The sequence below is a fragment of the Symphodus melops genome, assembly GCF_947650265.1.
Source record: "Symphodus melops genome assembly, chromosome: 6".
In the NCBI taxonomy this organism is placed as follows: domain Eukaryota; kingdom Metazoa; phylum Chordata; class Actinopteri; order Labriformes; family Labridae; genus Symphodus; species Symphodus melops.
In genome coordinates, this window is record NC_136696.1 from 11,259,231 (window position 1) to 11,273,002 (window position 13,772).

Below are 13,772 nucleotides of genomic sequence, written 5' to 3' on the forward strand. Positions count from 1 at the left end.
CAACACCATCCTTTATCCTCAAAATAAATGTAAAACAACTTTCATCCTGTAAGTCTCTGTTGCACAACTGTCGCCCACTGAGTCTGATCCTGCAGGAGGACGCCACTGAAGTCACTCCGGGGATTTTAAATTCACCTTGATAGTGATAAAATTAGAACGTCACTGTTTTACTTTGCTATTTTTTATATAGCTAAGCTTGTGACAACATGCTGCCTGCACGTTTGTGTACATTAGAAAGTGTGTGTGAGATGCATAGAAGTGTGTGTGTGTGTGTGTGTGTTTCCATCACATTTATAAATATATGCTCACGGTTTGACTCTGTTCTCCTGTCTTGAGCCCTATTGTGCGTCATCATGTTTTCATTTAAACATTTGGACAAAAACAACAACTGGTTGTCATGGTGACTGTATTGGTTGTATGAAGCGCTTCCAGCATTTTGTTCTATCAGGTTTGAAAAGCCTTTGAGAAAAGAGTCAAGGGGTTCAAGTTCAGCTTCAGAGAGGAGCAGACCCAACACAGACAGAGGCCGTGGTCCTCGGTCCCAGGTTGATCTCAAACCATCAGTCCTTTGCTGCGTCCCTCCACGTCGTTACAGGCGCTACATTATAACACAGATTCTTAAACATCAGCCTTTGACAATCCTGATGAGGAAATGTTATCGGTGTCGATGTTTTAATCAGCCAACATCAAAATGAACATGATCAAGAGATCCACGGGGGAAACTGTGTGTGTGTGTGTGTGTGTGTGTGTGTGTGTGTGTGTGTGTGTGTGTGTGTGTGTGTGTGTGTGTGTGTGTGTGTGTGTGTGTGTGTGTGTGTGTGTGTGTGTGTGTGTGTGTGTGTGTGTGTGTGTGTGTGTGTGTGTGTGTGTGTGTGTGTGTGTGTGTGTGTGTGTGTGTGTGTGTGTGTGTGTGTGTGTGTGTGTTCCAAAACATGAACTGTTGAGAAACAAGACGGCTGTAAAACTGTCAGCAACACAAAGATTTAAGAAAACAAGAATCACTCTAGTCATGATGTGAATGTTGTTTCTTTAGATTGATCTATTTTCAGTTGTTTTCTCCCTGTTTTGCGTCTCTGATTCATTTTAACCTGTAGATCAGATATCATGTACATTTAACCTGTTTTTTCTCAGTGCTACAAAGCACAATGTTGTATTGTTACTTTACAGAGACACTCACAACCGGTGCAGATTTGTCCTTGTCCTCCTTTTAAAAGTGCTGGTACTTTTCCATCACAGATATTTTTCCTGAGAGCATACGTCCCTGTTCACATATTTACATCCTACAGACGACATCCCTTCCTTCCCACCCATCCTCCCCCTCCCTCCTCCATGGCTGAATAGAACCCTCCCTCAAGCCATCCCCAGCTCTCCCTCCTCTTCCACTCCTCTCCAGGCCAATCACAGCAGCCCGTACGATCACATGACTGACAGAGGAGCAGGAAGATGGAATAGAATGAGAACTATACACCGCCCAGAGAGAGACGACAGCAACCAGGCTGTCGAACATAAACAGATAACACACATACACACACGCATGCACACACACACATTGAAACACAGGCAGATACACACACGTGCATGCACACATCCAGGAAGCAGGCACGCTGAAGTGGAGGAAACAAAACTGCACCTCTATGTGACGAGATTACGAAGCGTATAAGGATCTGTGTCTGGATTTACCGTGGTCGTCTGTGGTGTTTTGATTCCGGGTGAAGAGTTTGTCTCTATGCTGTTTGTCTTTAAGGTAGGAAAGCTGCTGCGGTTTCAGGGCGTGTATGGGTTAATGTATAACATGACTGGTCTGCCAGTGTCTCACTGAGTGTTCAGGAATGTGACCGTTCTTGTCTGTTGAGCCCCTCAGGCATCATGGGAATCAAACTCCCTTTCATTTGCTGTCACAGATAATAGCTACTTCCTTGTTTTCTGTGACTCGAATGCCTGAACACTTCTGACACTGCAATCATCGCCTCCACTCGAGTGTTTGTGTGTGATTCTTTGGATTCTCAGTAATGCGAGATGTTCAGATACCTGTTTTCTCGCTAATCATTTGTGTTTCTGTCTTCTTGTGTTTCTCATTTGAATGGATCAGTGTCTGATTCACTGTCTGACTTACAACACAGCTCTAAGATTGGAACCACGGTGTTCCCTTTTAGTTATTGATTTCACCTCATCCCCCACCCCAACCCTTGCCTTCCTCTTCCCTCTTACTGTCTCACTTCTCCTTTTTCTGCCCATTTTTGAAGCTCAAGCTTGACCGTCTTTGTCATGTTTATCTTTTCTTTTCTTCTCTTTCTTTCTGTGAACTTTGTGCTGGTTATAAGAGTGCTGACAGATGTCAGTTCAATGTGTCAAGACTGCAGAATTCCACATGTGAGAAATCACAGCAGGATACCGTTGTGTGTTTGTATGTGTGCATACTGCATGAACTCATCAAATGAAAGAATGCACTCACATCTGTAGGTGTGTATGTTAAGTAGATGCAAATGCGGGTTTTACCATGTACGTGTGACCTCGTTTTAGCCGGTAACATTCACACCAGCTAAGCGGTTGGAAATGAGGCAGATGAAAATGCAAATACATGCAGATCCTTCAGGTTCGGCCAGGATTTCAAAGTGGATAGTCTGATTCTCAGAGATTGAGCAGAGATCTACAGCAGACGCATCGGAACACATTTCATGACCGTTCAGAGGCATGGATTCATTTTCTGTGCTTTTTAAAGGCCTTCATCGTTAATCATGACTTTTACAAGACTCGATCATTAAATCTCAGCCAGCAGTTACTTAAATGCATATAAGTTGTTTGTAATGTCACAAGACATTTCCCTGCTTCTGTTGCCTAATTACACTCATTAAAAGTTGCTTGACTTTCCACTCAAATTAAAATAATAAATATTTCATATGAGTGTTGTTCTGATAATGTTACAGTAACGAATGACACCAGTGGATTGTTGATTTTGTTACTGAACTTCCTAAATATTATGTTGGAGCTAAACCAACAGCTGGAGTACAAGTACAGTGGTTAAATAGTTCTTTTTTCCCCTGTGGTTCTATCAGGTTAAATGACACTGTGCTGCTGGGCAATCACCACATGGAGCATGATGGCTTTTCTGACAAATCTGAACGAGAGGCTCACGACGACTGGGACACTCCAGCCAATGAGAACGGTGGTAGGCTGACAGAGGAGAGTGACATGGACCAATCGGACGAACTGTCCCCTGGCCCGCAGGCCACAGCCTATGTGGAGCAGAGCACAGAGGAGATGGCTGAGGTAGAATAAAAATCCAATGCAGCTTTTATGTTGAACTTTGAAGCATTTCGTCGTAACCATGTTCTAAAGCGGACTCTTGCTCGTCTTTTGGGTCGCTCTCATTGTGCTCCACAGTTGTCTTAACCCTCAGACCAGTGACCCAAAAACTGTGAAAAGTAAATCCTCACTCACGTTCACAAGTGTCTGTGTTCAGGCTGGGGAGGCGTCCCAGGTGGAGACGGTATCAGAGGAGCATAAGGGTCTCATCTGGACTTTGCTGAAGCAGCTGCGGCCGGGCATGGACCTGTCTAAGGTGGTGCTGCCCACCTTCATCCTGGAGCCTCGCTCTTTCCTGGACAAGCTCTCTGACTACTACTACCACGCTGATCTGCTCTCACAGTCAGTAACTCAAAGTCGCTGTATTGTGTGTTCATGTAACGGTGTGCACGTCAAGATGTTTCCCAAGCAAATCATCAGCCTGTGTTACGTGTCATAACTTTTTTTTTTTCTCCATCCTGCCGCAGAGCTGCTCTGGAGGAGAGTGCATACGGTCGGATAAAGCAGGTTCTGAGATGGTACTTGTCCGGCTTCTACAAGAAGCCCAAGGTAAGATTTCTTTACGGCTCTATCAGATGGCTCATTAAGTTCACAGTTACACAAATGATTGTCATATTTAAAGGTAGAATGTGAGACTTTTCTACACATTAATACAGAAGAAATCAAAATATATGATCATGTTTACATGGACCGGACGACCTTGGGTATACATCTGTTTTAGTCAACAACTAGAGAAAGTAAGAATACCATACTCACTGCTTATTTGGATGTAAGGAAATTGTCTTAAATTGTTTATGTGCAATGTGAAGCCACCAGTTCCCCAAATTGTGCTAAAATTAGCCTGCCAACACAGCAATGCAGACCACAGGCAATTGCAGCTCAATTTTTTCCCACCTCTTGGGCTTAATGGTGCGTTCTTATTCATAAGTCCTGTGTGTGATTGTGAGTGGAGAGGGGTTGGAGGTGTGCCGAGAACGTTCTTGATTTAAGTTTTGTTTCTGGATGAAGACATAAAGAAGATTGTAGATGAGCAGTGTATTAATAAAAACTAATAAACAATGAGGCGGACTTTCTCCCAGTTAATACAGACTATTTAAAAAATACTTTATGATCAACCAGCTTCTGTCAAGCTCAATCTCTCCAAGGGCTATCTTGACAAACCAAAACATGAATATCTGTGATAGTATTCTTAGCTGCTTTGTCTTGCATCTTTCCCTGCTGTCAAAAAAGCAGAGCCACTTGCCTCACTTCTCCTCTGCTTAGGTTTTTTTTTTATTTCCTTGGTGGCAATGTTACAGCCATCATGATTCAGCAGATAATGCTTGTAGATTGAGCAAGGCTTGCTCAACACTTTTTTGAGCTGACCACAACCTGGAGATTTCTAGCTGATGGGCAACCCATCATTACCTATAGAACTATGTCTGCAATACTGTGCAGCATTTCCTGGTGAATTATTTAGTCCAGTCAGTTTTGATGTATTCCTTCTGTGACGGTTTCAAATCTGACTGATGAGGCTGGTTTGGTCCAGTGACGAGCTGCACTCGTCCTCTACACTAGGTCTTAGTTAATTCTCATCTTGTATAATTAACACAAAACTGTATCTTTCTACATTTAATTAAATAAGTTTACCTTGATACTAACCAACATACTGTACTGTTTCATGTTTTGCATTTTCCAGGGTCTGAAGAAGCCTTACAACCCGATCCAGGGAGAAACATTTCGCTGCTGCTGGCTTCATCCTCAAACTGACAGTTGCACTTTCTACATAGCTGAACAGGTTGAGTCAGATTCATTGCTTGAACGTACATGCACACGACAACACTCATCTTGTATGAGTTTGTTAACACACTCCAAAGCGTATACCTGTAAAATGCAGTTTGTGTAAAATCAGCACCTGAAGAACACTTTCTGACCACTCCTTCTGCTCGAATGACTCTCTGTCTCTTTCCTCTGCCAGGTGTCCCACCATCCACCGGTCTCTGCCTTTTACATCTGCAATAGGAAGGATGGTTTCTCCATCAGTGGGAGCATCCTGGCCAAGTCTAAGTTCTATGGTACACATCACTCCACAACATTTTGTCACAACTGAACAATCTGCAGAAAAAGTGCTATGTTTTAAATTCATGTTAATGGTTTGATCATATTAGTCTGTGCATGTTGACATCATGTCCATTCTGTCTTTGAGGACAAATAGCTGTTAGCATGCACTCTTAAAAAAGACTTTCTATGTCCCTCTGCTGCCACAGGAAACTCTTTGTCTGCCATTCTGGATGGCAAGGCCAGGCTGCTGTTTCTGAGCAGGGACGAGGAATACATCATCACCATGCCATACGCCCACTGCAAAGGTAAAAGAGCCAGATTCCATGCCTTCGAAAATTCAAAGTCCACAGTTACCGTCAGATTGTATCAAAAGGTTTTAAAGCTTTAAAATAAACTTTAGATCTTCAGTCGTATTTTAACCAAAGCTGCTGTGAACTAAAGACCGAGAGCACCGTCGTCATCGTACACTTTGTATTTGTGCAAGTAAGATAGTGTACTTTTTGTTAATTAATATCAATAATGACCCACTGAGAGGCTATCAGCATCTGGCTAATACATCACCTACTAAATAGGGCACCCAAAACAGGATCAGCCTTTACCGAACCAAACGGTACCAAACTGTACGGATACGAAACAGGCTGCTTGAAAGAAACAGGGCTTTAGCATCTCTGACATTTTTTTTTTCTTTTTTAAATGAGTCATGTTGGACAATACAATACAATTGAGAGGTAAATATGAAGATGTGAAAACATTTAAGATTTAAGACCGTACAAGACAAAATGAAAACTAGAAGGAGGAAATAAAATCTTGTAGGGCTGTGTGTGTCTGTGTGTATGTTTTGTGTGTACATAAAATCAGAGTGAAGCACGGGGAGAAAGACAAATAAAATAAATGTATCAATAATGATAAAAGATTAATACAACGCATAAATAAATAAAAAACAATAATGAAAAAAAATCTATTAATAATAAAACAACCATTGAAAAATGTATTTAAGATATGTGTGTGTGTGTGTGTATGTATATATGTATATATATATATGTATGTATGTATATATATATATATATGTGTGTGTGTGTATATATGTATATATATATGTATATATATATGTGTGTGTGTACATACATACATACCACTACTGTTATCAATATTTGTTTTGTATTATGTCTTCATAGTGTATATATTAGGGAGAGTAAAGAAAGGAAAGAGAAGAACAAGAAAAAATAAAATGTATATATGTTCATATATGCATACTGTCACTGTTATCACCAGACATTGTGTATTATGTCCTAATAGAGACAGCAGTAGGGTCTCTGACATTTCTCATCAAATAGAGTCCAATGATGTCATCTCGGGACGCTGACAGACAAAATGGTCATTACAGCTAATGGAGGATAATGGGGGTTTTTTGTTCCTTACCTTAGTACTTTTCAGCCACATCCGGCTATTTGTGACATCACTCCTGCGCAGGTCACGAGGTCAAGATACAAACTCAAATTGTAATCGATCCACTGTGACTCATTTTGAGTGAGCTCTAGTTTTTGCTGGCACACAATTAGTGACAAATGTTGAGTAGAATCCGTCGTATAGATTTTCTAGATATTATGTACACGGATAGTTTTTGTTTTAACGATCTGTATGTGTGTCTCCTGCAGGGATCCTGTACGGCACCATGACGCTAGAGCTGGGAGGAAAGGTTACCATTGAGTGTGAGAAGACAAAGTGTTTAGCAGAGCTTGAGTTCAAACTCAAGGTATATTTGCACATCATTTATGTCTTATCAGCGATTAATGCTCTACACCCTGAGACTAAAATGTTCCAACTTTGACTCTGCAGCCTTTCCTCGGAGGACCCAGCTCTGTGAATCAGATCAGTGGGAAGATCTTTCTGGGAGAAGAGCTGCTGGCTACTGTTGAAGGACACTGGGTGAGAGCTTGAACCTTTGTCCTGGCTTCTACCTTCCTCTGAAGTTCATCTCTCAGCATCCTCCCCTGCCTCTTTAGATGATGATCTTTACTGTAGAATGACTGTATGGTGATAATATGGCTACCTCTGCTAATTGTACTGTGTATCATATTATATTGTGAAGAGTCCTGCGATCTCGGTGGTTACAGCCACAACCTTAATCCTGACACTTATTAAGAGATTTGTATTGGGAATTGCTTTGACTGATATGCCTAATGTTTTCCTGCCTTCTTGCATTCAGGACGGTGAGGTGTTCATCAGTGAGAAACGCTCGTGCCAGCAGGAGACGCTGTGGAACCCGAGCCCAGATATCCGCAGCAGCCGCCTCAAGAGACAGGTCGTCCATCTTGACCAGCAGGGAGAGTTTGAGTCCGAGAGGTGATTCATTTTTCAAAGTTTATGTAATGTGTAAATTCAGGTTCTGTATGTTCTTGTCCAACATTTAGAGGAAGAACACACAGGTCAATAACTCTAACCCTGCCTACTTCAATGTCACCAAGTAAATCTTTCTGTTTTTCTTGACAGACTGTGGCAGCATGTGACCAGCGCCATCATGGACCGGGACCAGCTGAGGGCCACCCAGGAGAAGTTTGTCCTGGAGGAAGCTCAGCGGAAAGAGGCCAGAGAGAGAGGAGACAAAGCCTGGAACGCAAAACTGTTCCAACAGGACCCCGTCTCCTCCGAGTGGACCTACAGACACATCGAGTAAGAACACCCTCACACACGGGAGACGCAACAAAGGATAACGCACACACTGTGGCTTTTTAGATTTTTAGGTCACTTTACCAAGGATTGAACTATAAAGTTCGGACGGCAAATAATCGCCTGCGTCCTGAACTTGATGTCTGTTTGGGTTTGTCAGTTTGCAGCCGTGGGATCCTGAGCGCTGTCTGGTTCAGTTTGAGAAGGACGGAGTGATTCAGACACATGAGAAGAGCCAGAGGCAACACAACGGCCTCTCCTACAGCCACAGCTGGCCCAGCCAACAGAAGGTGAGCCAGACCAATCACAAGACTCCTCTTATCTTGGTGTGTTATTAACGTTTAATAAGATTTAAAAGCTGTTCTATTTTCTGTCTATTCAGAATACGCCCAACACCGTGTTGCTCCAGAATAACGTGTCTCAATTTACAGGTTCAACATGAAAACGAGGAATAAATGGATGCCTGGATTTTCAGTTTCTCAAGTGTTCTGGTTTCTGTTTGAAGTTTGAGTCTTATTGACCAATCACAAATGTGCATGCTTTATTGTATGCATGAAAATAAACTGTCCATATGGAGAGCAAAAGCAGGTGGATACAGTAATGACATCCTCAAAAAAAAAAAAATCCACATTTAACTTCATCCTAATTCTGTTTCTGCTGTCATAAAACTTCAAACCCATCATCAGTTTCTTTTTCAGGATCACTCTGCTGAAGCAAGCCCGAGTGGAGCTTCTGTTTTACTCACTGTTTATAATTAAACAAAGACAGATGAGCCCTCTGGGGGATGTCATGAAACAAGACGTGACAACAGACCTCCTCAAATAGCCAATTTCCCTGTAATAGACTCAACGCACTGAAAAAAAAATCTTCGCCAGAAATCTTTTTGTCGCTAACTACTGGCTCCCGGATATTTACTGAAAAGTTGGACATAGTTCTTAGAAGCCATTTATCTCCTAAATGAGTTCTAGGATTGCAACAAAAAAAAAAAACGAATCAGGCTTTTATTTTTGCTGCAGTTATTCGCTGCAGGGAAGCCTGCGCTCCGGATCTTGACCCACGCACCTTTTATTTCATTCTGATGCGTGTTTCTCTTTTGACTTGTGCAGCTTTTTATAATTGATGGTAATCTATTTTAACAGGCACAGCTTTTACCAGATTTCCATCACAAAAGTCATAAACCAATGAATCTGTTGTAAATTCGGCCCATGTGATGCATATCATCCAATGAAATCTTCTACTCGGTTCAACTTTGCAAGTGGAGAGTCAGGTGTGTGGAAAAAAACAGACAACACACACGAGGGCGAGAGCAGGCCAGAGGGAGAGTGTGCAGTTTATAACAGCATACCTCGTATATTTCTTTACATGAAAGATCAACAAGAGCGGTCTGCCAAACGTCACGAGGAGACGAAGCACACGTATAGAGCGATCGTGATCAACAAGGTCCCTGAACGTTGCCTTGGTTTTGGGTCAACAGAAAATATTTTTATCTGAAGTAATGTTAGCGTTCAGATTAAACAATCTTAACAGGTCGGGCTGAAGCTCAGTTCTTCTCGATAAACGAGACACAGCAGGACATAAGAGGGAGAGAAGCAGACTTTCAAGCTCTTAATTTTTTTTATTATAATTTTTTTTTCAATGACTAAAACAGAAGAAAAGGGGAAATCTTTACTACTGGTTTATTTTAAGTTTCTCAAACTTTAGATTTTGATATGCCTTTTTCAAAAGCTGTCTGTCCGTGTTTTGTTTTGAAATACATTGTTTTGCTTGAAGCAAGGGCATTTTGATTGTAATATTTGATTAGTCATTATTTCATGGTTGTCACGGAGTACCTGTAACTTGATTGAATGATTTGACACTTTTTGACTTCTAGTTCTACTGCTACAAGGCTCCTCCTAAATCTATGGCACTGAATCACAAGTTAGACGAGATGATGTTTCAGACCTTCACTTCATTGAATTTGAATTGAATACCCCTGTGCTACAGTTCTACCCTGTCTCTGTTCAGCTGTCAGCATGACAGCCATGGGTTCAATGAATCTGGAATAAGATTTAACTAACTTTGGATGCAACTCCTCTGCCTCCTCCCAGGCTAAAGTTAACGGGAAACACAGGAAGGCGAGCAGCCAGCCGTCCAGCTGCAGCCAAAACACAGAGAGCAGCAGCACCACGCCAGAACCCACACACGAGTCCTCGGACAATGAAGGTGCGGCACGCGCTCTCAGATGCACTCAAAAAGGAAACAAAAGTTGAAAAGTGTGGTACAGGAGCGTAATGATCTCTTCTTCCGTGTGCCCAGGGTTCTCTAATCAGTGTGCACGCTGCAGTAAAGAGGTAAAAGACATCGCCCTGATCGAGGCCTCCATCACATCCATAGAGAAGACGCAGCAGGACATCCAGAGGTAAAAACAGCACGTTTACACACACATGGAGACTTTTTAGGAGCAAATGAGGGATGGAAGGATGTCTTTAGATGTCAAAAGTACAAACATGCTTCAGTCTGGTTGGAAAAGTCCTTCATATGGATGAAAACATACAAACTGAAACCTTCGTCTGTCCTTCCTTTCATAAACAGGAAGGACAGTGCAAGATTAAGCATGGCATATGTTTTCTTATAAAGCAGAATTATTTGATTAAACAAACTGTTTTATCTTTTACAAAGAGACCAATTGTAAGTGTTCTGAGGGTTGTTTGATGTGTTTAAAATGATATCATGGTTGAAGACATGAACCCTTCTCTCTCTCCTCGTAGGAACCTGGTGGCTCTGAGTCATCAGCTGGCTCGTCAGAGAGCGTCAGAGGACGGGGTGTCATTGACGGGCCGTCACTGTCTCATCCTCTGTGTCGTGCTCCTCTCACAGCTCCTCCTCAACTATGTCTTCACCTGAGCTGCCTCCTCGGGGGAGGAGTTTCCCTCCCACACTGATCTGTCATAACCTCCCTCCCAAAAGCACAGACTCTTATCAGCAGAAGAGGACAGAGACCTCAGATCAGTGCTAGGAGGGCGACTTTATCCTCTGAGAGGGGAGTAGCATGGACATTTATAGCAATAAACACAGCCACAGCCACCCCCTGTCAGTCATCTGCAAAGAGGAACGGCACCCCCTAGTGTAGCCAGTCTCAAACAGCATCGGCACACATGCACTTTGGACAGAGGGAGGGAGGATGAGAGGCGAGCATGACTCGGACGTTTCAAAATAAAAGAAAAAGATGAAACATGTATGACAGAGATGAAGAATGATTTTGTAAAAAGAAATGACAGAGAGGATGTTCACCATTCCTTAGTGTCTTTTTATATTGCCCTGCAATACTGTTTGTCTTCGTGTGCCTGTATATGTGTTCTCTTCGTATGTACAGCACAGTAGGCCCTATGGGTGCAGGCAGGTCAGATTTTCGGGCCTTAACGCTAAAGCCAAAAAGAAGATAAACAAACAGAAGGAAAATCTTCCAACAGTGCAATTCTGTATGTTTTATATTCATTTACGCCCGATCACACTCTGTCTCGTCTTTTAATGATGATGATGATTTTACCAAAACAGTATTTATAATCCGAGAGGACAAAGAGTACTTGTTTACAGGGGAGCACTGTTTGTGTTTGTACTGACACATAGGAAGAAAAGGAGGCAGGGCAGGGAGCCAGTGTGTCTTTGTATCTGTGTGCCTGTAGTGCTGTAACAGAAGGGATAATAGCTTAGCACTGCTGTGGTGTAGACCATGACACCAGTGTGTACAATCAGTTACATACAGAGGCACCAAAAGGAGGAAAGGGTGAATAAACACAACAAAAATTAGTCATTTGGCCTGATAGAAGGGGCTTGTGTGTGTGTCTTGGTCCATACCATGTTCAAGTGACTGTTTTAAGATGTAAACACTTAGCAATGAGTTGTATGTTTTGTCTTTTAATCAAAGTGTACATATTTGTCTGGAGGTCTGTGTTTGAAAAAGAGATTTCAGAATGTATTTATTGGGTGATTAACCTTGACTTTCCTAATCTGATTCAGCTTGGACGATGGAGACCAGGGCTGACAATCGCTCTCCCAGGGCTGTGTGTGTGCGTGCGTGTGTATGCATGCGTGTGTGTGTGTGTATGCGTGTGTGTGTGTGTGTGTGTGTGTGTGTGCGTGCACGGGCGCCCCATTGTGGTTGGACTATAAAAAAAAGCCAGATCTGTGATCTTGACTTCACTGGTTTTTAGTCCTAGAGATTCAATCTCCATCTCCAGTACTGATCTACCTGACGGGAGAAAAGTTGCGAGCACAAGAAGGAAGTCGACTCTTTGAATGCTTTTATTTACACTTTAATTTGTTTATTCTTTTCCTGTTTTTTTCTACTCTACTGCCATGTTGTAGGGACTCTACATGCCAGATATTTTGTCATGATACTACAGAAAACATGATGTTGCCTGATATTTTCATTCATACCTGTTGTGTACTGTCGCACTACAGTAAAACATTTTAACCCTATCTACTGCCTTTGACTCTTTTTGATGTTATGTAATTGAAGAATGTGTCTACTTGAGAAAAAAAAAACAACAATAAATGCGTAACTTAATGGTAGAAAGAAAGCAGTCAAACAATGTCCACTAGAGGGAGATGTTGATACATCTTTATCATAGTCTCAAGGCTGGGACTGGGATTCCCCTTCCCATAACTGGTCAGGACCAGATAGGCTCACAGATATTTGAAGCACTGGGGACAAATGAGAGAATGTCAGACTAGCCTAAACTAAAGGTGACAATCCTTCCTTTAATACAACACCAACAGAAGCCCACACAATGGACTTATCAACATAGGTGGCAGCATTTTTGAGAAGACTGAGAATCAAGCTGTAGAGCCTTCACACAACCGGTGAAGGAGAAAATCTCTCTGCAGACGCCACATGGATAAGCGTCTTTGCCACACACACAGTTAAGCCCAAGTGAGAACAACCACCCAAGTTTAGTTTAGGAAGCTTCTTCCAGTGTGTGAGGTCTGATGTTTATATGATGGATATATCCCCGCACAAATATTCTAAAAAGAGGTCAGTGTCCTGTTTTAGTAAATGTCATGAGTCAGTTATGACGTTTTTGACTAGAGCAAAATACTTTCCAGACTGAATTTAAAGTAAGAATTTATAAATAATGCATTAATAATAATTAATAATTCTATGTTTGATTAAGCCAAGTGGGAATCACATCTTCCTCAACCTTAGTTTCACATATTGGAAAAAATCTCTACAATTCTTTTAGCAGGGACAAAAGGCTGTTCATAAAACTGTTTAATCCCAGGTTAACTGCAAATGACTCTATCAGTCCAGTTATTGAGACTTGAAAGGAAATAAAAATAATAAAACATTCTCTCAATCAAGTAAAAAACAAAAAATCAAATCAACCTGTGTGTTCAAAGCTCATTTTGCATCAAAAAGGGATTCAAACAGGTAAGAAAGAAGAATTAAAAAAAACACACCTTTTATATGCATAACATTTCTTTTAGACCGTGTGAGTTACATTTTAATCTTGGGATAAATTGTGTGTTTAAATCTTGTGTTAAATTGGATCGCATACTGAGCGTCTGGCGTCACCTGCCTCTATGGGAGACAGTGTGAATGTTGGAACCACAGAGTCTCATTACAAACAGCTTTACTGAGGAAGCCTTTGATGTGTGATTAGGTGAATACCTGACATATCAAAGCATTGAGTTTATCCAAACAAGAGATCGATCTGCACAAGTGGAACATTTTTGTGGTTTGGTGCCTGTAGTGTTTGTGTTCTTCTGACTGTAATGATCTC

General features: G+C 41.7%; 1 protein-coding gene across 3 annotated transcripts in view; it reads left to right on the top strand.

Annotated features, from left to right (window-relative positions):
* The window catches only part of osbpl5 (oxysterol binding protein-like 5), a 42,209-nt gene extending 29,741 nt beyond the window's left edge, over positions 1-12,468 (top strand). Inside the window, exons 11-24 of one of the 3 annotated variants that reach the window (XM_079345562.1) lie at positions 3,054-3,267; positions 3,461-3,645; positions 3,771-3,852; positions 4,982-5,080; positions 5,261-5,357; positions 5,550-5,648; positions 6,999-7,096; positions 7,180-7,269; positions 7,550-7,686; positions 7,834-8,013; positions 8,171-8,300; positions 10,098-10,212; positions 10,306-10,408; positions 10,758-12,468. In XM_079345562.1, the coding sequence (XP_079201688.1) occupies positions 3,054-3,267; positions 3,461-3,645; positions 3,771-3,852; positions 4,982-5,080; positions 5,261-5,357; positions 5,550-5,648; positions 6,999-7,096; positions 7,180-7,269; positions 7,550-7,686; positions 7,834-8,013; positions 8,171-8,300; positions 10,098-10,212; positions 10,306-10,408; positions 10,758-10,893 (1,765 nt within the window). In that variant the 3' untranslated portion in view covers positions 10,894-12,468. Of the gene's footprint in view, positions 1-3,053; positions 3,268-3,460; positions 3,646-3,770; positions 3,853-4,981; positions 5,081-5,260; positions 5,358-5,549; positions 5,649-6,998; positions 7,097-7,179; positions 7,270-7,549; positions 7,687-7,833; positions 8,014-8,170; positions 8,301-8,392; positions 8,490-10,097; positions 10,213-10,305; positions 10,409-10,757 lie in introns of those variants that run through there. The other 2 variants (XM_079345563.1, XM_079345564.1) reach the window with 2 other exon arrangements.
* The last annotated feature ends 1,304 nt before the right edge of the window (positions 12,469-13,772 follow it).